Source organism: Calliopsis andreniformis, chromosome 2 (assembly GCF_051401765.1).
Source record: "Calliopsis andreniformis isolate RMS-2024a chromosome 2, iyCalAndr_principal, whole genome shotgun sequence".
Lineage (NCBI taxonomy): Eukaryota > Metazoa > Arthropoda > Insecta > Hymenoptera > Andrenidae > Calliopsis > Calliopsis andreniformis.
Window position 1 is genome coordinate 14,676,175 of NC_135063.1, and position 26,627 is coordinate 14,702,801.

The 26,627-nt window shown below is 34.8% G+C and overlaps 5 protein-coding genes across 10 annotated transcripts in view; 4 read left to right on the plus strand and 1 right to left on the minus strand.

Moving 5' to 3' along the window:
• Cyc (basic helix-loop-helix ARNT-like protein cyc) overlaps positions 1-10,943 on the plus strand; it is a 29,760-nt gene extending 18,817 nt beyond the window's left edge. For 2 of the 4 annotated variants that reach the window (XM_076385082.1, XM_076385097.1), the window contains 10 exons: positions 3,911-4,003; positions 4,101-4,218; positions 5,716-5,898; positions 7,048-7,288; positions 7,539-7,677; positions 7,970-8,088; positions 8,178-8,260; positions 8,579-8,739; positions 10,048-10,195; positions 10,634-10,943. In XM_076385082.1, the coding sequence (XP_076241197.1) occupies positions 3,911-4,003; positions 4,101-4,218; positions 5,716-5,898; positions 7,048-7,288; positions 7,539-7,677; positions 7,970-8,088; positions 8,178-8,260; positions 8,579-8,739; positions 10,048-10,195; positions 10,634-10,818 (1,470 nt within the window). In that variant the 3' untranslated portion in view covers positions 10,819-10,943. Of the gene's footprint in view, positions 1-3,910; positions 4,004-4,100; positions 4,219-5,715; positions 5,899-7,047; positions 7,289-7,538; positions 7,678-7,969; positions 8,089-8,177; positions 8,261-8,324; positions 8,473-8,578; positions 8,740-10,047; positions 10,233-10,633 lie in introns of those variants that run through there. The other 2 variants (XM_076385089.1, XM_076385104.1) reach the window with 2 other exon arrangements.
• A 2,522-nt stretch (positions 10,944-13,465) lies between these two features.
• On the minus strand, positions 13,466-16,277 carry Polr1f (RNA polymerase I subunit F). The gene is made up of 4 exons (XM_076385116.1): positions 16,032-16,277; positions 15,699-15,841; positions 15,437-15,629; positions 13,466-15,342 (listed from the first exon to the last, which is right to left on the minus strand). Exons 1-4 carry the CDS (start codon positions 16,220-16,222, stop codon positions 13,584-13,586), a joined length of 2,286 nt encoding a protein of 761 aa, XP_076241231.1. The 5' UTR covers positions 16,223-16,277; the 3' UTR covers positions 13,466-13,583.
• Positions 16,278-16,737: 460 nt separating this feature from the next.
• LOC143185195 (breast cancer type 2 susceptibility protein homolog) lies at positions 16,738-22,682 on the plus strand. 2 transcript variants are annotated; one of them, XM_076387983.1, is made up of 9 exons: positions 16,738-18,489; positions 18,562-18,708; positions 18,779-18,867; positions 18,951-19,759; positions 19,833-20,026; positions 20,089-20,348; positions 21,583-21,766; positions 21,837-22,112; positions 22,183-22,682. In XM_076387983.1, exons 1-9 carry the CDS (start codon positions 16,795-16,797, stop codon positions 22,570-22,572), a joined length of 4,044 nt encoding a protein of 1,347 aa, XP_076244098.1. In that variant the 5' UTR covers positions 16,738-16,794; the 3' UTR covers positions 22,573-22,682. The 2 variants fall into 2 exon arrangements, with proteins under 2 accessions (XP_076244098.1, XP_076244106.1); XM_076387991.1 differs by having other exon boundaries at positions 21,583-21,730.
• Positions 22,683-23,156: 474 nt separating this feature from the next.
• Positions 23,157-25,634, plus strand: LOC143186557 (uncharacterized). Of its 2 annotated transcripts, none has more exons than XM_076390244.1 (6): positions 23,157-23,323; positions 23,510-23,981; positions 24,039-24,364; positions 24,444-24,682; positions 24,748-24,907; positions 24,976-25,634. In XM_076390244.1, the coding sequence occupies exons 1-6, from the start codon at positions 23,295-23,297 to the stop codon at positions 25,220-25,222; spliced, it is 1,473 nt and encodes a 490-aa protein (XP_076246359.1). In that variant the 5' UTR covers positions 23,157-23,294; the 3' UTR covers positions 25,223-25,634. The 2 variants fall into 2 exon arrangements, with proteins under 2 accessions (XP_076246359.1, XP_076246364.1); XM_076390249.1 differs by having other exon boundaries at positions 24,459-24,682.
• A 235-nt stretch (positions 25,635-25,869) lies between these two features.
• The window catches only part of LOC143185906 (uncharacterized), a 44,371-nt gene continuing 43,613 nt past the window's right edge, over positions 25,870-26,627 (plus strand). Inside the window, exon 1 of the mRNA XM_076389223.1 lies at positions 25,870-26,131. Coding sequence (XP_076245338.1) covers positions 26,008-26,131 — 124 coding nt within the window. The 5' untranslated portion in view covers positions 25,870-26,007. The remainder of the gene's footprint in view (positions 26,132-26,627) is intronic.

Here is a 26,627-nt window from a genome sequence, read left to right on the forward strand (position 1 = left end):
TTATACAAAATTGTATACTTCTAATATGCGTTTACACCTCTATGGTTAACTGGTTATTCCTTTTTTAATTTCTCCTAGTTCTGTGCTTTAAAAAATTGCCTAAATAACAGGACACTATATACATAATATTCAAATTTTGTGTTCACTCATAGGCAGTCATCTCATTTATGTAATTTCAAGTATTTCATGGAAACAACTTAACGAGTACTACTCGGTTCTAAATCATAAGCCCGATTCCATTGCAACTTCTAGTGCTCGCTTCATTCGCCATAATAGTGCAAAAGACTGTTTACTTTTCCAAACTCAAACCAAGTCAAAGCCACTTGTGCAGCATACCTTATGAACATACAATCGACTAGCTCTTACGCTCTGACACAAATGCATTGCCGATCTGGTCAACTGCACAACCAACAAAGCGTATAGGAATTATCTTCATTTTTACACACGATATGTATAGATATTTTCTATACAGTGGCAGATAGATAAAAGTTTAATAAGCAATTAAAACGAAAAGAAAGAACCAGAAAATTTAATAAAAGAGAAACTATAAATTATTCATACTATGCAGGTTGAAGGGCCATATCTCAAAGTAAATGAGTGTCATAAATATGAGATCAAATATCTACTATGCAAATTACTAAAGCCTCGAAAATCGTAAGTCTTTAAGACGCCTTATGGACACAAATTTCAGAAGTCTTTAAGACACACATTGTTGGATCTTCTTAAGACCTCCAAATTACATCCTAAGACATCCAGACATAAAACAGACACAAAACAGACATCTTCAAAATGTGATATCCTATCTGGGTTGTGGTCTCACCAAGAGCTAACTCTCCCAAAATTCTTAATTGCATTCCAATACACCAAGACCTTATGCAACGCGTTCCAACTTCTCAAGGTGTTCAAGCTACCAAGCACCTAGAAACAAATGAGTGTCCAGATAGTACCTTTCTCACAGATCGAAGGTTTAAGAATGAGCCTCGTAAAACGGAATTACCTGGAGTTCCTTTTCACTCTAGATTCCGTCACGCGAGTGAGCACAGAGTTCGTGCTCGGTGGTTGGTCAGCATTTTTCATTGTCGCGAACGTACGTAGATATGTTTATCTTTTATCGGGACTTTCCTTTGCTCTATCCCTGCCGCGAGTAAATATTCGACCACACCCGGCATACCAGCGCAGATCGAGACTCTGGCTCCGGCTCCATTATTACCGCAGAAACTTTCATTGTGAATTGCGTGGCGTTTATTACTCCCGATACAGAGCGGTATCCGGCTCGCGTGTAAATTAACAATTCCACTGTGCGACGAATAGTAACTGTAAACCCTGAATCCTTGATTATAGGCTTCGACGTTGTGGCAGCAGGACAGGGGACTCTTTTACTGTGCGCTCTGTTCGTCAACGCTATAGCTGATCGAGAATAGAGATGTAAATCAAGGAATTATCGCGTGAGATGTAAATCAAGGCGTCGTAAACCGATAGACTGCTGAGTCTAAAGTGGACTTAGGTATTTAAGAATGAAATAGATTCTCCTGAGACTTGGATATGAGTCATGTACCTACTTAGGTGTAGGCTATTCTATTAGAGGACAGTCGTTGCATAATAACTGCAGATTAGATAAAATGTAATATTTATGTAGGTTCCTTGAAAACCGCAAGCACTTCCTTCGAGACGATTTCTTTACGCTTACCCTGATCTTAGACCTGAAAAATCTGCACCCATAGCAGCTGCTATCTGTGAGCTCTCGATTCAGAATCAGTAACGAGCTGACACGGTGCAAGAAAAGTGCGTGAGCGAGGTCAGTTCTAGGCTAGCAGCTCTATTTTACCTTATCAGATGGGGGAATAAAAGAAAGTAGAATAGTTTGAAGAAATGTGGGAGTACCGATGCCAAGAATACGATCGGTAAGAGGCTTAAAAATAATATGTACTGTTGCCTGCGTCAGTAGGCAGCTGACAACGCGCTACGTTGAATGCACCGACACATTTAAAGGGTTAAACGTCGATTCGAGCATAAATTGGAATACAGATGAGGTTTCCTCGTTTTTGCCGAATGGTTACCTATTCAGCTGGAGTTACAAGGCTCGAACCCACGCGTCCATGGATCCTTATCCACCGATTGCGATAATGCGAGCACCGACGCGTCAATGTTGTATGCATGTGTATCGTCAATCTCTTGACAAGCAAATCGGCTAGGCTGAGTGCGTTACGATTACGTAATCCGCGTTCTCGAAGCTCGCGGCGATATATCTCTGGTCGCATGCAACATTCATTAACGTCAGCACGCCTCTAAGTACTTGAAGCCGCAAATTCGCCGCTGTAAGTGTGCGATTTACATGCGATCGAATTTCATAAACGATCCTGTTGCGATCTCCGGTTGACTAATCGCCTGAATGTCCAGCACAGACACTTGGGATGGGAGGGAAGATCCCTAGGGGTCGATTTTCATTATAATATGCTTTGGGAGGGTGATGAAGTGTGGATTCCTATTCGTAATGATATGAGTAAAATATTAGATAAAATATTATGCGTAAAAATTGTCGAAATTTGACTGATCATAACACCGCGAAAAATCGTCGTAGGTTGATGATTTTTCTTTTAAATGAGAGGTTGAAGCCTTCACTTTAAGATACTATGTTTCGATTTTATGTTTAATGCATCCCTACTATAGCAACGCCTTAAATTTGAGGGCATGTTTGTCACACTGAAAATTGCAAAGTTTGACGAGCTGCACGTTCTTGGCAAAATTTTTTTTGGAGATACGGTTTGCAGTAGCATATAGCTTGAACCTTCCCCTTTAATTTAAAAAAAAGATCAGATCTCTGCGATTTTTTTTCGCAAAGTTACAGCACTTTAAAGTAACCCTTGTATTTTTACCGCACATCGGGTAGTGGCAATACATGACAAAAATGCAAGGGTAAATTTAAAGCACTGTAACTTTGTGAAAAAAAATCGTAGCGACCTGATCTGTTTTTTACCTTAAAGAGGAAGGTTCGAACTTTATTTCACCTGGAAAAACATCACAGAAAAAAATTTTACCAAGTCCCTGCATTGCGGCAAAAATGGCTATTGTGAATATGAAAAACTGCAAAGTTTGACGCGATGCAGTGACTTGCTACAATTTTTTGGGGGGATGTTTTGCAGGGTGACAGAAAGTACGATCCTTCCCCTTTAATTTAAAAAAAAGATGAGGTCGCTATGATTTTTTTTCGCAAAGTTACAGAGCTTTAAAGTAACCATTGCATTTTTGCTATATATTGGCACCACCCGATGTGCGGTAAAATTACAAGGTCTACTTTCAAGTGCTGTAACTTTGCGAAAAAAAATCGCAGCGACCTCATCTTTTTTTTAAATTATAGGGGAAGGATCGTACTATATTCCACTGGAAACCGTGTCTCTTAAAAAAATTTTTTCAAGTCCTCACATGCCGTCAAACTTTGCAGTTTTTGATACGACAAACATGTTCTCAGTTTTGAGGAGTTCTAGTAGTAGATGTGCATTAAACTCAAAATCAAGGTATATCTTCTTAAAATTAAGACTTGAGGCTTTAATTTAAAAAAAAGATCGTGATCCTGTGATGATTTTTCGCAAAGTTATCGTCACTCAAAGTTGGCCAATTTTTGTCTACAATTTTACGTGCCTAACGTAATTCATTCAAATAACAAATGTTTTAAAAACCACAAAAGTTGTAAAAAAATAAAATTGAGTGTGACAATTTTCACATCTATCTAACGTAGTAGATACGTGAATCACTTCATTACACGCAATGAACTTAAAGCAGGACTTTAAAATTTGAAATGCAACTGAGCCATGGCCAGTGATAATATCTATCGATTCTCCGCCACACTTATTGCATAATCGCAATTAATATTTGATCTAGGTGACGTAATCGAAGGCGGGTTCTCTTGTTTCAGGCTGCGGAGGGTTTTGTGTTCGTGGTGGGCTGTGATCGTGGAAGAATCCTCTACGTATCCGAGTCTGTTTTGCAGACACTCAATTACTCTCAGGTAACTATCTACTTCCTATGAACCACCGATAGTAAAATGCGAACAGTGAAATAAACCTCAACAGACATTAGACAGAGTAAAATGCATTTTTGCACAGGGTGAACTGCTAGGTCAAAGTTGGTTCGATATTCTGCACCCTAAAGATGTTGCTAAGGTGAAGGAGCAGTTGTCCTCTTCGGATCTCAGTCCACGTGAACGACTAATAGATGCTAAAAGTAAGTAATCTCATTATTATTGAATTTTTGATTATTAAAAAAACGAGGTGCCAAGTGCGCTATCCATCACAGCAAATTATCCACGACTCGCCTTCGAGTTAATTCCAAGAATGCTGGGTATCCCTTTAATCCCATCCACAGAATTTACGCAAACGATGAGGATGCACCGCGCAGGGGCATTAAAGTCACCATAACTCGAGCCTTATGGAGAGTTGGTAATTTGCCGATTAACTTCGCCGACTTTCTATGCACAGGTCCATTAATTATGACACCTTTCGACATTCTCCCAGCTAGTTCGTGCCGCTGGCCATTTACACGCGCATTATATTCGTACTATGCAGTCTATGGCTGATAAATGTCAGTCGTTCGGCAGCATCCTGCCGATAAACATCGTTGAATTAGCCATTCGAGATGGAAAAATTGCGAGAAACTTGTCTAAATGAGAAAAACAGTCAACAAGGCTCTGAGATTCCTAATCACAGGACAGGATTCCTGAGATGTTAGCTTGTGATACGATTTATGTTCAGAGATCTGCGATCCTCGATTTCCCGCGATCATTAATCATCGACGTTTGTTGCTTCAGTATTAATGGATTAACCGATTGGCTTTTAGAAAATAGATGATTGTTCGCTAATACTCTTAATGGTTCATTCATTGAACATTGCGACAACGAGTTTGTGATACATAGGTAGTGACAGAGGTGTGGATGGTAGCTTCTTGAATGACAAAGTGCTACTTTAGGGACTTGTTTGTTTGTTTGAGAGACCACATATGCTTTTCGAAAGAAATTTAAACAAAAAATTCATATTTTACTTATAAACTAGATTAGATGCATTAGATGCATTAATATGCACTTTGGAGTATTTCTATGTTCTTTTAATTCTTTAAATTAGGTTCACTAAAATTTTCTAAAATTCACTACGAAGATCAGAATCCTGTTAAAGCGTACTCAGAAATAATGAAGTACTAGGAAAATCCATGTTACAAGCGATAATTCTCAGAATGAAGAGAATCAGTTGCGATGCATCAAGATTAATTACATAACGATGATGCTCGCGGAACATTACGAAAAGTAATGAATACAAATTGACTAAAGAAGAGATTGCACGTGCCGTCGACACGCTAAGAGTTAGTATTAACGACACGCTACATTGTGCATAAGATGCAGTGCCTTTCCTTCAGATGCATAATATTGGAGCGTAGGATACAATGATATAGACGTTCACACTATTAAGAGGCTTTCACGACCGTAAATGTGTCTGATTGTTGCACGTCGTTTTAGAGGCTACCTACACATAATTAAGATATAAGAGACCAGACAATCTTCTTGGCAATTAATGCTTTCTTACTCGTCTCATAAATAATACACGTCTAATACTCCTTTCATGCATTATTATAGTGTCAAGTATTTGGTCGAAAATCGCTCGATCATCTTGTCACTTCTTCTTCGCATTGAACAATGCAGAATCGATGAATGTTTATTCAATATTGTTCCAGCGATGCTACCAGTGAAAACAGACGTGCCCCAGGGTGTGTCGAGATTATGTCCAGGTGCGCGAAGGTCTTTTTTCTGCAGGATGAAACGAAAAGTGGAAAATGTTCGTTGCAGTGAATTGCAGGTGAAAGAGGAAGCTGACACCACCAGCGGCTGTCATCGACGAAAAAAGCAACAAAACGTCGGTAAGTAATTCAACATGCTAAATTAATACCTCAAAAAGTGATCAAATTCTTCTACGTAAATGCATTCATTAAATATTATATTCCACTGAGTCGTCAACTGCGAATTTATTCTGAGAACTGTATACGTAGTTGTATTCTGAAACTAGAGATCGATTCACTGACAAAATGATTGCCACTGTTCTTGTATCACAATTAAAAATAAATTAATGCTACTTGAGAAATATGGCGAGAGTACTGTACAGAAATACTCGTTAAAGGTTTTATTCCTGCAGAGTAAGGATATCCATAGAAAATAGTTTAGAGTAAGTAGTGCCTATAATGGTACCGATGCAGTTGCGTCACGCTATTTAGATTATATTTATAGCAGGAAAAAGAGGATGAACTTACGTAACTAACACGAATTAACGAGAATTAATCATTGTCTGCTCTGACGCCAATTCCAGCTATTTCTGTTGCGTGTTTTTCAAAAATTGTTTCTGTAGCTCTGTAGGAAAGAATTCGACCATATACTGTCGTAACGATGCAAGATAACAAGGTAGTAAAATTGATAGATAAAAGGTGTTCGACAGGTTAATGAAAAGATATGCTCACGGTGTGTCTGAAGCGCGTCTGACTTGGGACTCACTCTACTGCGGACGTGCGTGAGCCAGGTCAGATGCAGTGATAGCAGTAGAATCAGTCCCTAGAAAGTATCAGGTCAGACACGTTTCACACGTCTCTTAGATCTCTTCTTTAATTTTTTATTGAATCGATCTAGTCTATTATAGATTGAACGCTCTAGAGATTAAAAATGTGTAATAAAAGATGTACATGCAATATCACCAGCTTCTTTCATCTTTCTCAAGATATTTCGATGCGAATATTTGCCGCGTGATTCGTCAAAGGTGGAAAGTGAACGCCATTTCGATGACCAGTGAAAAGATCGCCTTGCACAGCCTCTCTTTTATACCCCTCCCTTTACTCTTTACCACCCTATTCGTGATCCATACTTCCCGTTTGCCTTAGAAACCTTTTCGACGACATCTGTTTATAAAAATGCATACGAGTTATAAGAATATACTTAATAAATAATTATACAAATATTCGTCTAAATTTAAAGAAAATAATGAAATAAATTTCACTTATAAAGAACATTGAATATTTTCTCAGATTGGAAATACTGTGTAATTCAATGCACCGGGTATCTGAAATCGTGGGCTCCTGCGAAAATTGATCTCGAGGAACAGGAAGGCGATGGCGATGGGGACGCCTGCAATTTGTCCTGTTTGGTAGCTGTTGGTCGACTGCAGTCCACGATACCTACATCCTTGCCCAAGAAGCCACGGTTGAGGCCTATCAAATTCGTTTCTAGACACGCAATGGATGGGAAATTCCTTTTCGTCGACCAAAGGTTAACACATTTGCACAGATTTTTCCAGCATCATAATTTTGCATAATCGAGTATTCTCTCAAGGGTCGCCAAAATAATCGAGATTCTATTTAAATTGCTGGGTTTAATTTTTCATAGCAGGCATATATAAAAGTCGAGTAGAAATGCAGTTTAATAAGAATGTTACCTGTAACTTCAGCAGATTATAGGCGATTAGCTTTACTGATATTCGTAGATAATAATAATATTAAGGATAGTTGGATATTTTCAGGGCTACTTTAGTATTAGGTTTTCTACCGCAAGAACTGTTCGGGACGAGCATGTACGAGTACTATCACCACGATGATATTCCTCATCTCGCGGAATCTCATAAAGCTGCTCTTCAGGCCTCGGAGTCCGTCACCACGCAGGTAAGTCACAGCGTCAGACCGAATTTTTTCTGCCATCTGTTTTGCAATGATAATCGCTTGAGTTTGTAATTTTAATTTCCATCACACTACAAATGCAGTTGAAGTGCCTGCTTAGCAAATGCATTCTCACTTTTCTATAGTTGGATGCTCGGTGTAGAATCTTCTAACGATTTAAAGTTCGAAAATCTGTTTTATATTTAATGCCACTAAATACGAAATTTTATCGCCGAGTATCTCATCAAGAGAAATTATATATTAAAGTATTTTAATGAGGTTGGTTCTATTTGTTTAGATATATAGGTTTAGGACTAAAGGTTCGAGCTTCGTGAAGCTTCAGTCTGAGTGGAAATCATTCAGGAATCCGTGGACTAAAGATATCGAGTACCTAATAGCAAAGAACTCTGTTACTTCGTAAGTTTCGATAACATTTCGTACTGTTTCTAATATCTCCAGCAAATATAGATAAAGTTGATTAATTAGAATGAAATTATTGTATCTAGCTGTGACTCCCGAACGACCGCCACTAGTGGAAATAGATCTGAAGACTCCAGCGTTCAAGGAAATTTCGACTATTTCACGCAAAGTAAGAACTATAAATATTTAAAAATCCTTTAGGAAAGAAACATTCAAAAAATAATATTTAATAGAAATCCAAGAAGTTTCCACAACAATGTAACAACAGAATTACTTGAAAAGTACTGACAGAACAAGATGACGCATGCAATATTAATTACCTGCATATACATGTACTTATCTTATATAAAAATATCAATCAATAATAACAGTCGAGATTAGACTAAAGCGATGTGTCAACATTTATTCTTCGACCTAATCATTTTTTGTATATTTTCGCAGATTCGTTTTTTGACATAGTCCAAACGTATCTATTATTTTTTCGTAGGTAACGGTGGGTTAGAAAGATTGATCTCAAGCCACGTAGAGGTAAGTAAAATCGGCCGGCAAATAGCAGAGTCAGTTCTGGATTCTCAGAGACGCGGTGAGGATTCTCCTTCTGGTAGCAGTCCTGGGCCAGGGCCGGAAGCTGCATTATTAAACACTGAGGTAGTTATAATTACACTAGTCAGTTCCAACCTTTTCACATTGTAGTCCTTCTCAAACCTTTGCGGTCCAACATCATGTATGTTACATCAATAAAAATTTATGATATCATCCATAGCATTGTCACATTGAAAATGGCAAAGTTTGACGGGATGTAGGGACTTGCCAAAATTTTTTTCAAGGATGCTCTTTCAGGTGACATAAAGATCTATCCTTCCCCTTTAATTTAAAAAAAAGATCACGTTGCTGCGATTTTTTTTCGCAAAGTTATAGAACTTTAAAATAACCCTTGCATTTTGGTAATGAACAGCCGACATTGACACTGGCCAAAAATGCAAGGTCTACTTTAAGGCGCTGTAACTTTGCGAAAAAAAATCATAGCGACCTGATCTTTTTTTGAAATTAAAGGGGAAGGATCGTACTTTATTTCACCCTGCGAAACATCCCCCAAAAAAATTGTAGCAAGTCACTGCATCGCGTCAAACTTTGCAGTTTTTCATATTCACAATAGCCATTTTTGCCGCAATGCAGAGACTTGGTAAAATTTTTTTCTGGGATGTTTTTTAGAGTAGCATAATATACGAACCTTCCCCTTTAATTTAAAAAAAAGATCAAGTCGCTGCGATTTTTTTTCGCAAAGTTACAGCACTTCAAAGTAGACCTTGTAATTTTACCGCTCATCGGCTAGTGCCAATATATAGCAAAAATGCAAGGGTTACTTTAAAGCTCCGTAACTTTGCGAAAAAAAATCGCAGCGACCTCATCTTTTTTTTAAATTAAAGGGGAAGGATCGTACTTTCTGTCACCCTGCAAAACATTTCCCAAAAAAATTCTAGCAAGTCCCTGTATCGCATCAAACTTTGGAGTTTTTCATATTCACAATAGCCATTTTTGCCGCAATGCAGGGACTTGGTAAAATTTTTTTCTGGGATGTTTTTCAGGGTGATATAAAGTTCGAACCTTTCCCTTTAAAGTAAAAAAAAGATCAGGTCGTTGCGATTTTTTTTGACAAAGTTACAGCACTTTAAAGTAACCCGTGCAATTTTCGGGCACATCAGGTAGCGCCAATATATGACAAGAATGCAAGGTCTACTTTGAGGCGCTGTAACTTCGCGAAAAAAAATCGCAGTGACCTGATCTTTTTTTTTGAATTATAGGGGAAGGTTCAAACTTGATGGTACTGCAAACCGCGTCGACGAAAAAAATTCTAGTGTATTACTCAAGGTAGTTGGACCGCAAAAAGTTCCATTAAAAGGTAAAAGGTCAATGGTTCAATATCAGTGTACCATAATGTTTTATTTCTATTACAAGTCACAGATAACTACGACTGCATCGCCAGACAGAGTCCAGGACGTGACGCCAGTAACTAGGGGCAGCAGCAATAGTAGCAGTAATCCCACACCAACGTACAACCACATAGCAAACAGCCTGCAGCTGAACAGCATCGCGAACGACCAAGGTCATAGCTATTACTGTCTCTAAGGAGTCGTTTCTTGGTGTGTAGTGCGATTGCCGGATATACCAAAAAAGATTAGGTCGCTCAGAGAAAACAGGACCAAGGGAAAGCTTGATCACTTCCTCCAGAACCGAAACGCTGTTTTTCTCTGAGCGAATTTAGGCAAAGGAAGTTCGTCCCAATGTATGAAATTTAATTGAAACTTTAAACAAGTAGAAAACAATTTTACTACATTTAACGAAGAAGAAATCAAAAGAAGGGTTGATCATATCGATTCTTCCAAATGTTCTTAATTTCTCAGAGGTTCGAACATCCAGCAATCAAGCCTATAATACAATTTTAGTTTGGAGGAGCACCGTCGTTTATAGCAATGTCGATAACTGTACCAACAGAAAGAGTTTGAAGATCATTTCGCGTAACGTAACGTGTCTGTTCTTTCAGGAGCGTCACCAGACGAGGATATGATAGAAATGATCGGTGGTACGACGATAAACCAATCACCGAACCCAGTGCCATCAGATGGGAACGACGAGGCGGCGATGGCAGTGATAATGAGCCTCCTAGAAGCTGACGCAGGCTTGGGCGGTCCTGTGGACTTTTCTGGTTTGCCCTGGCCTCTTCCATAGTACATTGTAATTACGACGCGAATTGAACTTCAGTGCCTGAAGGATAGCTCGCGTTGATTGTTCCCAGAGACTAGAAGTGTGTACATAGTATCAAGTGAGGACCAAGTTATTGATATTCTTTCCTTCCGTTGTATTCGAGTACTTGATCGACGTTTCTCCTGTTTCTGTATTATCGCCATTTGGGGACTGGTGTGCCCGAACGTTCCCTCGGTTATTTCATTTTCGTACAGAGTTAAGGATGTGTTTGGTGCTGAGACGGTGCTGTCTAGAGGACGCGTTAATTATCCAACGTTTCATTTTATAGACATATTATTTCTGTGATCAAGAACGGGACAACAAACGTACATAACAGTTGATGAAGTTAAACTTAAGTGAACGTCAAACACGATATTCGGGCAATCAACGCATCGTGAACATTTCGACGAAGATGATTCATTTATAGACTAAATGACCTCTGGAAATCAAATATATTTTTTTAATGTTACGCGACGGATTATTAAAAAGGCTTTTCAGTAAATCTGTAATTAAAACTATACCGTTCTTCCGTTTTTCTACGTGAATAGGTACAAGCTGAATATTTTAGCGGATACGTTTTTATCTTAATTCTAGGTAAATTTATCGATTAATTTTTTAGAGGTAACAACATCGAATCTTCATTTAAAACCTTTGTGCGACAGCAAGGGGTCTTCTACCTCAATTTCATTCTAAGCTATCAATCTCTGTTTCATCTCCTGCAGGTGTATTGTGCAGACTTGTCCACTGAATTTTACTTAAATATCTCAGAAATCGTGTAAAGGAAATTTGTTGAATAGTTGCATGATTTGATTAGGTACTTGTACCATCAATGTACCAGTGCTCATACTACAGATTGCTAATCGTTAACTACAGATTTTTTGATGGCCTCAGAACCTCGTTTCAAAGATATTTAAGTAACTAGACCATCTCCACGATATATCCATCGAAAGTCACTTCCAGGATCTGTTACACTACAGCCTAAAAGTGACTCAAAGCTCTGTATATTCATTGCACATTATCCGTTTCGTAAGATGAACACCTAAGCCAATGTTGTACATAAATGTATCTGAACTTTTTACACGGTTGTCAGTATAGATGTCTTGTCGTGCCACAGGTGGAAACAAAAACACCTTACAGATGAATGTCGATTTCGGTTGCTCTGGAGAGGGAACACAAGTTGGGCGGCGTGAAACGGAATTCCTGTGTGTAGTCTGTGAGTCTTTCGGTGACAAATTAACGTTTCGTGTAAATATGTATTTCACAGAGTGCGTGATTGTGTGACGTTTAAGCGTACCTAATTAAATTGTAAGGTGAGGAGTTTCGAGAGCCGCGTTTGCCTCGAAAAATGTTCGTCGTGACAAGAAGGAACCCTACGTTCCGCAACGCGCCATATGTTGTTTTTAAGAACTTATCGTTAGGACGATGTCGAGGAACCGGATGACACGATCTTGTAATCGAGTATAGTGATTAGAATTGCGATCGATGCCATCAGCATATGCTGTGATGAATTGTTAAGTTACAAAACGCTGGTATACTAATAAGCTGTCTTCAGAGTACGTGAAACTCTTTTTTTTTAGCCGTTTTTTATTCTCACACGCTGCAAGATCAAGGTAAAATCGGCTACTCAATTGGCTATTTGCTTCTCTTATTGGAATATCTTTGCTTTTGGATCTTGATCTTACCTCTGGAACACGAACCTTTGACGAACTTCGAAATACATTCGCGTAACATGTGTCGATATAGTATTTTATACTCTAAAATGTATTTCGATGCTTCGTTTCAGTTTTGTTTCACATATTTTACAATTGAGGAAATTTTAATTTGTGTACAATCTTTTTTCAGAGTTTATATTAACTTTTTACGTCAGTACTCATATTTTTATAAATCCAATGAAATTCTTTTCCTGCTTCTATCGAAGCTAAAGACAAACGAGATCATTTTATTGTGCAGCTAGGTGAATCGATTTAAACAAAAAATAAGTTACGTGTGTTACATAAAAATAATGTACATAAAGCGTGTATATGTAAATAAATATATATTATCATATGATATAATTTAAATGGTACTTTAAAATAAATGGAATGACGTAGGGAGCAAATTTGACCATACCATTAAGTATAGAAGAATTCTTAAAAGCTGTAATTGTTTTTATATAAAATTTTTCATTATAAATATTTCGAAATAAACAAATTATTGCTTTTTCAGAAAAGCTTTTTTACATAAATGAATACATTAAAGTTTCACCGTATTTCGTGCTTTAAAAAATTTATTAATAATAATATATAATTTAAAGTTCATCATAATTTTATTTATTTCAAAATGATTAGAAATTCCGAACAATTTATTATATTTGTACTTTGATTTATAAAATATATATTCCGCGTAAAAATGATGTATTTATTTTACAATGTCTTATTGTATCATACATTATGCATGGCTGAAATTCACTACACATGACAAGTACAAAAATAATAGCATACGTCAAATATTACATAAAAGGAACAAAAGATACAGTTGTCACAGTCCACTATTTATGTAAAATATATACAAAGTTAATGTTAGTGTAATTAAAGTGTAATATTCAACATATATACACACTTGTGCACATATGTATCGATAAACGTGTCTTACAAATATGTATATACATTTATAGTACTTTTTATATTTTTTACACATGTGTGTGTAAGTTTTTTCCTTAAAAAAATAGTACGTTCTTACCATACATAATATTGCAAATGTTTATACATATCCTAACTATCATGTTTTTCAGTTTTAATTGTAATATCACTGAAATCAAGCTCGGATTCAGATGTCCTAGATCTATTTGAGCCCTTACTTGTTGAACTTTTACTACGTTTCTTCTTGGTCTCGAATTGCATCTCTGTATCATTCACATCTTCCTCTGAAGTATTGTTTGTTAAAATTTTCTCCTTCTTCACTTTTCTACCATGAGTATCCACTTCAGAACTCGTTGCTTTGGCTTTCTTTGAAGGCGTCAAATCATTTTGTACAGATGTATCTGTGGCATTACCATCCGATCGAGACTTACGTTTTTTCTTGGGTGAGGGAGCTTTCATCGAACTTTCTGAATCATCTTCCTGTTTAATGTTCTCAGCTATATAATTATCATAAATATTTTCAGAATTTTCTGTTTTAATTATCACATCATTAAACTCAAATTCAGGTTCTATTTTAATTTCATTAGCATCAATAATCTTTGAATGTTTCTTTCGTTTTTTCTTAACTTTATCTTCGTCTAATTTGTTTATTTGCTCATGGTCCTCATCCTGTACGATTTCTGAATCACTAGTCATTATTTCTCGCTTAATGCTCACGTTATGAACTGGTTCAGAATCCGATATACTAGATTTTTTCGAACGCTTTTTTACTGAATGTTTTTCTGGACTTGTATTGACTGCTTCATCTTCAGGAATTTCTAACTTCACCGAATGTTTACTTTTCTTATGTTTCTTTTTGCTTTGGGATTCTTCTAATTCTTCTATTTCATTAGTATATGTATCATTTGGTTTTTCTTTTTTAATATTAACAGCTATTGCTGTACCATCCGCATGTAATACTTCAGTATTCTTTAAATTATTTATACTTGAATCTGTTATATATTTACTAGTAGTAAAATCGTCAGCAGAATTTTCATCTTCATCTAAATACTTTCTTTTTTGAGCTTTTTTCTTTGTCTTGACTGTACTTTCCGACATTGTTTCCTCTCTGTATTGCTTCTCTTCTTTAATTTCTACTTCTTGTTTAACTTCCGCGTCAGATAAGCTACTTGATAGTTTCTTTCGTCTGATCTTATCACTTTGCGTGGATCCTTCTGTGACTTGTTCTGAATCACTGTTGATTGTAGACTGTTCCAACTTAATGTCGCTTATTCTGTCTATTGATTTACTTGATTTCTTCTTAGATTTAGGTTTAGTCTCAGTTATGGTTTCGTCAGTAGCTTGTTCCATATCACTGTACATTGCTGATTGTTCTAGCTTAATATCATTAATTTCACTTTTAGACTTCACATGTAAAAGCTTTTTAGATGCTTTCTTCGACTGATATTTTTCAAGTGTCTCACTATCCTCTTCATTTTCACTGCTTTGAGAATTAAGACTTTTAGATTTTGTTTTAACACGTTTCTTTGGAGTAATTGATTCCTCTAACTCCTGATTAGCTTCCAGTCCACCATTCACAGAAATATCACTTGTAAGTGGCTCCTCTTTAACTTTAGATTTTTTAGTACGTTTTCTATCTTCTTTCTTCTTTGCCTCTTGATCAGACTTTTTCTTTGTCTTTTCTGATTCAAAACTTTCACTTTTTATTTGCACTGCATCTTCATCAGAACTGTGTTCAGAGTCAGTGGCAAAAAATACATGTTTTTTACTATTTTTACTACCTTTAGGAGTCTTAACAATTGTATTTTCAACACTGTTTTCATTTTTATCATTATTAGATGTCTTTTTATTATGTTTCTTTGGCATTGTTTTACAACCTCGCAGGTAATCACTGAAAAAAAGTAAACAATAATAGATACAACATAGTGTCTATAGATTATGGATGAGGGAGAATACAAAATTTCATATTTTTCCTTTCTACTTACTCTGATAAAACACCACGAATAAATGGTAGTTTACTAGTGATATCCAGCTGAGTCACAACAAAACGTACTTCTTGGCCAATTTCAAGATTATCACCTACCCAATTTGTTTCATCATGTGGTTTTGGAATTGATACATTAAATGCTTTATGCACAAGAACTCCAATGTGGTCTAATCCTTTTTTATTGACAACACCTATAAATATTTATAAATTAATAATATCAAGGTAAACATTACTGTGACAACTACCACTAAAATACTTACCTTTCAATGAGCACCCTACTTCAGGTCTAAATATATAAAAGTCTGCTTCAATATCAACGTGAATGAAACAAGTATCATAAAATATCTCTCCCAGTGGGGTCAACAATTTGGGGTTCTTGTAAGCCAAAAGAAATCCTTTCAATCTGTAATAAATACAGTGTTAAAAATACATAAAAGAAAACATTACTATTTTTCTTATCGCTATTTACTTGGAATATCAGAACATGTAAACATAACCACAAAGGTGTTGCTTTTTTTTCATTACTATGCTACAGGAAAGAAAACTTATGAATTTTGAATAGCATAAGGATTCAAAGTAAATGAAATACTCACTCTGGATCATAAAAATTTAAATTAGAACTTAAAATTTCATTTAAGGCTGCGTTTAGATTCGTTAAATGAAACGGATGCAAGCCAAGGTGCTTTTTAAATTTCTCGTAAAAGACGCGAGAGTCTTCATCTTCGAGTAAACCTGTCAATTCTAAATTCGACCAAGTAATTCCTGTGTACGATTTGAATTTCATTTTAATTAATTCAGGAAGCTAAATCAACAACTTTCGCGCGCAATCACATGTAACATTACCAGATAGAGCATGTGAGGTTAAACGTATGTTTTGCCGGGGTTACAGATAATCTAGCAAGGTTCACGAGATGACAGACGTCTTTGAAGAATATTTACCAAACGTAGAACATTTAATTTTAAGTTCATCATTACATTATTGTTTTTAATTATCAATATTAGACACGAAAAGCTCATAAAAAATTACCTTCTCTAGATAGATAAAAAAATATTGTAGCATTTTTAATTAAATTCCATTAATTAATTAAAAAATTATTGTTTTAAGAAGTCGGTATTGCAGAGCAGGGGATAAAACATCTCATGAAGTAGTAGGTCTTATTTTCTACTTTATCGATGGTTTTATATGGCGCGATCTGTCACATTTACAGGTGGCACTCTTTTACAATACAGAACGTATGAGAATTGTGTCACGTGTAGAATTCGCGAACAGAAATGAGAAACTAAATAATGTTTATTATTCTTCACGAAAACTTTTTAAATTGAAATGTTCATTTTAATTTCGAGCCTTCATCAGACATGAATGTCAATGAAAATGATGAAACTTTCGGTTTTATGACCGCCAGTGGTCGCGCAATTAATGTCTCAGATGAAGCTTTGTCAAAAGCGAAACAGCTGTATGCAGAAGTTGTAAAAGAGACTGATAATTGTGAAGAAACAAATAAAAAACAAGGTAATGAATCGGCAGTGCAAGTATCAAGTTCCAGATTTCGAACGATTAACAATAAACAGTCTAAGAATAATGCATCCTTCGAGACGAAAGATTTTGATAAAAAATCGACGTCAAGTTTAAAAAGTGGAGTTCCTTCATTTGGTTTTAAAACTGCCAGTGGCAGGTCGATTAATGTATCAGATGAAGCTTTATCAAGGGCAGAGCAACTATTTAAAAATGATCTGGAAAATGAAATCACTGTACCAGATGCATGTGCAACAAGTGGATCCCAAATTATTGGTAGTAGATATCTTTCAAAGGCAAAACCAAAATTGCAGAAAAAAAAAGTATGCCTTAAAGAACCTGTAAAAAGTACAGAGAACAGGTTTTCAGTAGGCTTTAAGACTGCTGGTGGTAATTCAATTACTGTTTCTGATGAAGCTTTATCACAGGCAATGCAACAATTCGAAGATGCAAATGATCTGCATCTTGAAACATTTAATCAAACATTACAAGAAGTAGAAATGTTGCTTCCTGAAGAATCTTTAGGGCAAGCAAATAATACAATAGTTTCTGTAGGCTTTAAGACAGCTAGTGGTAATACGATTAATATATCTGAAAAGGCTTTATTAAATGCAGAGAATTTGTTCAAGAATTTAGAGGATACAGATGCATCTGAAGAAGTACCTGTAATTGAGAAATCAATTAATAAATCTAGGATGCAAGTAGAATCTTTGGGGTTTCAAACTGCAGGTGGTCAGTCTCTCACTATTACAGAAGAAGCTCTTTCAAAAGCTAAAGCATTATTTTCTGAAGAAACTTTAGAAGATGTTGAAAACAATTTTGTATCGACTAAATCATTACAAAAGCGTAAAGTTAAAGATTTAGATGATGATGCATCTTCAAATAAAGGGGTAACATCTAATCAATTTAAGAAATTAAGATTTAGTAGTGAATTTGAGATTAAAAACAATAATACACAATCAAAGAATATTGAGAAGAACAAAAATCAGGTGGTATCATGTGGGACAACTAAAGTATTAGTTCCCAGTAATGATATTGTGAAATTAGATAGTAATATTGACAAAGCAACTACAAGCAAAAAGGATAATGATTTAGGTGAAAGTTTTTTGATTTCACATGAAATTGTAGAGAGTACAGCTGCACTTTTAGCAGATGAAAACAAGTGTGAACAGTGTATATCTCCTGTAGCTAATATAGAAGCTGAAGAAGCTGAAAATGTACCATCTAGTCCTGTAATAGGACAGTTCATCCCTAAAAAACGAAAGAGTATAGGTAACAGAAGAAAGAGTGTAAGCAGCTCAAAAAAGAAAGAGGATAAATCTGTTTCTACTGATGATTTAAAAGAACTAAATGATAAAAATGTAAATAAATGTATAAAAAAGCAGAGTGAAAATTTAGTAGTAAAACAGGAGTTTACAAATATAGAGACATGTGAAACTTCAGTTATCAATGAATTTGGTGACAGTCAATTAATGCTAGATTTTATAAATGAAACTGCAAATATACTAGAGAAGCGTTTAGAAGCTACTTTGGAACAAGTAAGTGTGCTCTTGGAAATTTAGGAAGTTCTATGAATCACTTTTTCATTTATACTATTGTGTTGTTTATAGGATAAACAAATCAGTCTAAAAAAGAAATATAAACCAAGGCCAACAATTAGTAAGCTATATTTTCATAGAAAGGCTAACCGTAATAATAGGGTATCATGGAAACAAATTAGTAAAGGGCATTCACCTACTTTATGTACATATAAAGAGGTAGTACTTCAATTTAACTACATTGCACCTAATTTAATTGAATTATATTTATGAATCTCATTATTATTAGCTTGTTGAACGAAAGTTGCCGCCTGAAATTCTGGATATAACAGCTGATAATGCAATAAGACACAAATTTCGATGTACAGATTTTTATAGGTAAAAAATTTTGTTAAACATATAATGTATCTCATATGCTACATCAGACTGTTCATGAAATTAATTCATTTCAATATGTTTAGGCAAGATATGGTACAAAGTAACATTGAAGGCATAAAATTAGAAGATGAAGGATGGTTAATTCTAGATGAAAATGGCTATGTAGGAATATCAGAAATGAAGAGATCATTTTTAGCTAGCCCAGGAGTAGATCCTCATTTGCTTCCCTCAGGATGGGTGGAAAATCACTATAAATGGATTGTCTGGAAACTAGCATCAATGGATAGAGTCAAATTTGGTTCCATCACTTTACCAAGATCATTATCTCCTGCTAGAGTCATGATGGAATTGAAATATCGTTATGATCGTGAAATTGATAGAACTGAAAGACCAGCTTTAAGAAAAATTTTGGAAAAAGATGATGTTGCCTCTAAGAGAATGGTTTTATGTGTGTCATCTATTTCTGAATGTGATGATTCTGCCAATGCAAATAGGAGTCCAAATCAGTTGAAAGCTTTCTCTAAAAAAGTGATATTAACAGATGGATGGTATAGTGTTCAAGCCTCTATTGATCAAGCAATGATTACAAATATATTATCTAGCAAAGTAAGGGAGGGGACTAAACTAATAACATATGGATCTGAATTGCTAAATTGTGATGAAGGATGTCCTCCACTAGAAGTGCCACAAAATGTATGCTTAAAAATACATACTAATTCTACGCGAAGAGTAAAGTGGGATACAAAACTAGGATATGTGGCACCCATAGGCCCAATATGTGTTAAGTTGAAAAGTATTTGTCCAAATGGTGGTTTAATTGGGAAAATTAAAGTTTCGATTGCAAGAGTGTATCCAATTCTGTATCATGAGAAAACTCCAGATGGAGAATCTGGTAAGATTAATGCTTAAAATAATCTTGGAATGGTTGAACAGTTCATTAATAATTTCTTATGTCATTATTCTAGTTTTTCGTAATGCGAGGTGTGAAGAAAAAGCTAATGATATTTATGAAAAGGAATGTCGATCGATAATAGAAGCATTTTACGCTAAAGCTGAGAAATATTTTTCTGCAGAAACAAAAAAAAGTAATTCAAATCCTGACAGCATTGATTTAGCAGCAATTGAATGGAATGAAGATTGTGAGAAATTATCTAAAGAGGTATTGACTAAGAAACTATGAAAGTGTTGATTTTTTAATGATTATAAGTAACTCTATTGTAGGAACTTAGGTCGCAAAAAGAACAAGAACAATTAGTAAATGATTGTCGTAAGAAGGAGGAAATATTTAGACAAAAATTAGAATCTCGATTGCAGAAAAGTTTACCACCGTCTCGACAAGTTACACCTATTTTAAAAGTGCGAGTCGTTGAGGAAGAGACGAATGCTATTCTTTCCATTTGGTCTCCCAGTGAAGAAATCAGAGATATCTTAAAAGAAGGAAATTTTATATCCATCTGTAATCTTATGGCCTCAGGAAAAAGGTATTACTTTTCATAACTGTACTACTTAGAAATAATATGGCATAGAAAAACATTGTACAAAGTTGGCCAACTTTGACTGATGATAATTACGCGAAAAATTATCGCAGCACCATTCTCTTTTTTTTAAATTGAAGGGGAAGAATCAAGCTTTATGTTGTCCTAGAAAACATCCCAAGAACAAAATTGTAGCCAGTCTCTGCATTTGGTCAAACTTTGCACTTTGACATACTGAAACTTGCCAACTTTGACAGGATGCAGGATCACGATCAAATTTTTTCTCACAATAACATTCACAGGAGCATAAAATTCCAACCTTCCCCTACAATTTAAAAAAAAAATCAGGTCGTTGCGATTTTTTTTCGCAAAGTTACAGCGCTTCAAAATAGACCTTGCATTTTCGGCCAGTGTCAATGTCAGCTGTTCATGACCAAAATGTAAGGGTTACTTTAAAGAGCTGTAACTTTGCGAAAAAAAATCGCAGCGACTTGATCTTTTTTTTAAATTAAAGGGGAAGGTTCGTACTTTATCTCACCCTTCGAAACATCCCAGAAAAAAATGTTGCCAAGTCCCTACATTGCGGCGAAAATGGCTATTATGAATATGAAAAACTGCAAAGTTTGACGCGATGCAGTGACTTGCTACAATTTTTTGGGGGGATGTTTTGTAGGGTGAGATAAAGTATGAACCTTCCCCTTTAATTTAAAAAAAAGATCAAGTCGCTGCGATTTTTTTTCGTAAAGTTACAGAGCTTTAAAGTAACCCTTGCATTTTTGCTATATACTGGCACTACCCGATGTGCGGTAAAATTACAAGGTTTACTTTAAAGCGCTGTAACTTTGCGAAAAAAAATCGCATTGATCTGATCTTTTTTTTAAATTAAAGGGGAAGGTTCAGGCTAGATGTTACTGCAAACCGCATCGACGAAAAAAATTTTAGTAAGTTCCTATATCTTGTCAAACTTTGCCATTTTCAGTATGGGAAACATGTTCTCAGATTCAAGGGATTACAGTAATAGGGCTGCATTAAACTTAAAATTCAGACACAGTGTCTTAAACTAAAGATTTTAGGGTTTAATTTAGAAAAAAAATGGAGATCCTATGATGATTTTTCGCGGAGCTATCATCAGTCAAAGTTGGCCAATTTTTGTCTGTACTTTTTCTCTGCCATAATTTTTTTGAATAGTGTATTTTCTTATTATTTCTAATTACCGCTCAATTGTTATGTGCTTTTATAGAGGCAATGAAATGCAACTAACAGCAAATCGAAATGCAATATTCAATCAACTGAACATTTCTAATGCAACTTATCCTGCAAGAACTTATACACCATTATGTGACATAAGTAAGCCTACATTTGCTCCAGCTTATGGGGAATTTGATACAGTAGGATTTATTGTGTCTATAGGAAATCAACCATATGTAAGAAAATATATAAAATTGTTAATTTAATCCTAATATTATACAATAATATTTTTTATTAAATCCGTAGGGCATGAAAAACTTTCAAGCTGCATATTTAGCATATCCGCATACGGAGTCCCAGTCTTCGTATTTATCAGTGCTATTTTGGCACGGGATATCTTCTCATGGATATGCAGAAATACTGACTGAAGGATCTTTCATAGCTTGTAGTAATTTAGAATGGCGAAGAGTTACGCCATGGAATATACCAATGGCATATTGTACAGATAGGAGTACCTTTACACGAAATCCTCGACAAAGTCATCTCCAACAACCATTCGAGGACTTGAAACGTTTAATTACGGTATCTATCAACTTACCACATATTTCTATGTTTATAGTAGCAAGAAATAATAATTACAAATATTTTTAAGGATACTGGTGCATATGTAACTACTTGTGCTGCCGAAATTGCGGAAGAAGTACAAAAAAAATCAACGACCAGAATGTCAGATCAATATACGCCAAATAAAACTTCATTTCATGAACGCTTTAGTTCAAATAAATCATTTGGTAACTCTACATCACAAGAAGTTTCAAGGAATTTATTGAGTAATCAAACAACAGCACGATCTAGTGCTATACAAAAACGCATTGAGAGACTACAACATTATGGTGAACCACCACGTCTGTCTCCAATCGTACTTAGGAATAGTTCTAAGCGGGTATCATTAGATTTTCAATCTCCTTATCGATCATCAGGTACACAGCAAACGAAAGCTCGTGTATCATTAAGTCAACAATACTCACAGAATCCTAGCTAATGATTGATACTTTATCTATGCTAAACTACCTGATAATTAATATTAAAGTTATTAATTTAGTGCCTTATAAAGTGTACAGTATTTTTTATACAATAAATTGTTTAAAAACCTTTTGTATGATGTTGAGTACCTCAATTATTGAGTACCTGGATAATGAGCTTCAATTTTTAACAAAAATCATTCGATCTATGTTACAATTTTATGGACTATTTTTTAATAATCTGTAGTTTATATGTTATTAATTACAACTGATGTATTGCATATTGCACTTTTTGTGTTACTCGAATTTTGAATGCATATTTTTTTAAATAATGTATTTGAACATCGTCTAATTACCTAGTATTGATATTATGCTTGTAGGTAGATTTAAGACTTTAAATACTGACCAATAGTAAGCACTCGATTCAGACCAGCATATGCGAGTTTTGAATAAAGTAAAAATTCTGGGATATCTCACGAATTTCAGTCAATTGAGCCTTATCAGATGGTAAAGTCGTATTTTCCGAATTACCTAAGGAAATTGGCGAATCATTAATAAAATGCGATGGCGGTAGAATGATTCAAATTGAACGTTTAGGCTAAACATGTACTTTTATAAAGTAATCAATAAAATTATCGTGCACTCCATTGAAGGTTTCGCGTAATAAACGGGGTTAAGGGTTCGGAAATAAATTATTGATAGTGATTTTAATTGACGAAGGATACATTTCAAGAAGCATGAAATGCATAAAAAGGCACTTAAACGGAATACGTACGTTTCCTAGTTATACTGTATTTATTCTGTTCACTTTTTCTTACATCATTTCAGTCAGAAAACTTCTCTTCAAACTAATGCACCTAAATGATCATTTATTATAAACAGTTAAACAATTTTTTGTAAATGTAAAATTCCTTCTATTTTACCGAAAAAAGTAATGATATTTGCATTTTAATTTAGACTGCACACATTAACTCAAAGGACAAAAGTACCTGAAAATTCATCACGGTCAAGAAATTATGAAGATAATGAAGATGAATCAAATGATCACTTCCAATTGCCAAGTTTACAGACAAAAAAGGTTTGGAAAGATGTTGATGATCGTGTATCAGCATGGGATGGAAATAGTGCAACAACATGTATGTCGTATTCATCAGAAATGGAAAACATTGCTACTTGCAAAGTTATGCAGCAATGGGAACTTATTGAAAATACACTTTATGAGGATGGTGAACAAGTGAATGAGTCTCAAAATGCTATTTTGGAAGAATGTGTACAATGGAGAACACAGATTCCACATTTAAGAGTGATCGGAAAGAATCCATTTCTATCTAAAAGCAAATACCATGATCTCAGTAGAAGCAGTAGTCAAGCAAAACATAGTTTTGATTCATCTAATGAAGAAATATTTTCAGAGCATGTTTCAACAAAGGTAAGAAATATCGTTTATGCTTTTAATAAAAGTAGTATCCTTTTATTTTATTTATAGGTAGAAAAGAATTCACATAAAAATAAATCAGAAAAAATGCCTGATGATAAAATACTCGATATGCTTTTTGACTATGTCATGTCTGAATTATTCCCAAATAAAGCAAATGAAACTGATTCAGCAGACAATGACTTAAGTGAAATCTTACAAATACAAAAGGCATCTATTCATAGTAATAAAAGTTCTGCTAAAAGTATGAAAATTAATTTTGAAGAAACTATTTCTCTTGAAAATAGATTTCCAAGTAATAAAGATAGGACAATTGAAAGTCACATTGTACCACTAAGGAAGGAAATTGCTCAAACAAACATGCAAGACATTCAGAAGTAAGTTTATAATACATCTTTAAAATAAATGCATAATACTCTTATGTAAAATGTGTTTAAGATTTGTGTTAATTTGTAGAAAATATGATAATAGTAAAGATAAAGATACAATAAAAAGCGAAAGAGATGCTATATCTGCCATAGAAGATAAACTTTTTAGACCACATACAGGTAGAAATAAACTTGGAACTGTTTTTAATGAAAAGATCGTAGTTAGTCCTGTACCTTATATTCTGTCTACCAGGGAAAGTTTTTCAACCGTTAAAACTACCCCAATTAAATATATGGGGCAAAGCTTAAATGTTTCTACATTTCAAGGCAAGCATATACGTACAATAAATCAGATACGTATATTTTTTTATATTAATATTATTTTATTCTAGGTTCAAGTAGAAGCATTTCTTACTCAGGAAAGTATTCATCTTCAGCAAAAAATTCAGGTCATCAATCTGCTTGGCATGCTCCTGTTTCACCTGCTGTGTGGCCAAAGAATATAAAGCTTGCTCCATTAGAAACTTCGCGGCTTCCTAGTAGCAGAAATAGGTTCGTAAAAACGATTAATGTGTTTATATCTATGTACAGCATTTGTCAAATTATTTTTATAATTCTAGGTCAGTAACATCATCATCAGTACCGCTACATCGTAGTAGAAAACCTTTAAGTCCCATTCCTCGTTCTATAATGCCTGTCTCTGCACAAACTAGTCATAATATTAATGGTGAAGGTTTAGAAATTCAAGGGAGACATATATTTCCTGGACAATCGTGTAAACAAAGTGTATCTAGTACTGGTTGGGACTATAACGTTGGAAATGGTAAAATTAGAAAGAAGAAAAGTCAGTCAAAACTGAAGTCATGATGCGATTAGTTAATTTTTGAAAAAAAAAATCTATCATGTAACTTTTGTATATATATTTATATTTCCATAAAATATAAATATGTTGTTATTGTTGAATAATGGTAAGCATTATCAATGTGTTAAAGTATTAAACCGTGTTCTATTTTTAAAAAGTGTCTTAGACTATCAATAGGGAAAAACATTGTGCATATTGTGTTAGAGAAATGATAGAACTTAATGTTTCAACCTATAAGATATATATTTTAAATACCGTTGTTGTTCGATAAATGACTGTATTGTTGTAAACTCTCTCTACCTCACTCAGTGTCTATACATGTTGTTTAATTAACACACACGCTTATGTGCGCATGTGAATATATTTTTGTAATGCACATGTTGTAAACGTACGTACTGTAAATATACAATAATTGGTACGTTAGTCTCTATTTTTATTCATTTACATTTTTTAATGCCAAATCAAGTTATTAGTTTACACAGAAATGTAAAATTCTTATTTATCTCAGATTTAAACAATTGAAAAAGCGTGGGAGAAGTTTAGTTAGGGGAGCTGCGCAACTGCGCATGCGCGAGCTCCAGCGCGGGCACAGCAAAATCAGTCACTCAGCGAGAGAACTTTCAGTTCCGCGTTGACCTCGGTGAAGGGTGGATGTTGCTGTTCGTGCAATAGTTCGCGTCTCACGCGTTCGCTAAACGTGTTCTTCGTTTCCAAACTAGTTTTCACTTACATTCGCTTAACTTTTAGTATTGTTGTAAAGTATTAAACAATTAAATTTATTATTTATCACATGGTGACACACGTGAAGGATTTTAACCTGTCCTCGGACCCTGGTGGAATGTCTACCTACATTAGTAACACTGAAACTCATCTAACAACATTGACAAGGATTCTGGGCGTATGTACTGCAATTGGTGAGTGCATAATTATTTCAATATTTATAAAAAATAAAATTTTTCAGTGACAAATAATTAAATTCAGTAATAGTACCATTCAAATATTCTTTCTCTTTTAAAGAGTTGTAATGCATGCTGTCTTTTGATTTTCATTAGTAAGATTATATTTTAGAATTTAATTAATTATTTGTCTCTTGATTGTTGGATTTATACAAACACTTACTATGCATATCGTATACTTTTAATGGTTCTCCATATTGAGATGTATATTCCAAAAAAAAACTTTAGGAAAGTTTACAACATTATTGACTACGAAACTGGTTAGATAATTAGTAAAACTAGGTACACTAATTTAGTGGCGAATGTTTTCATTCAGATTTACTGGTGAACAGTTTAATACAGTTTCTCGCGAGACATAATTTAATGTTGGAAAGTTCTCTTATTCGTAGGAAACAAGCGTCTTGTTTATGTCCGCAAAGTTCGATTGCTGCTGCCACCTGGTGGCAACTTGATA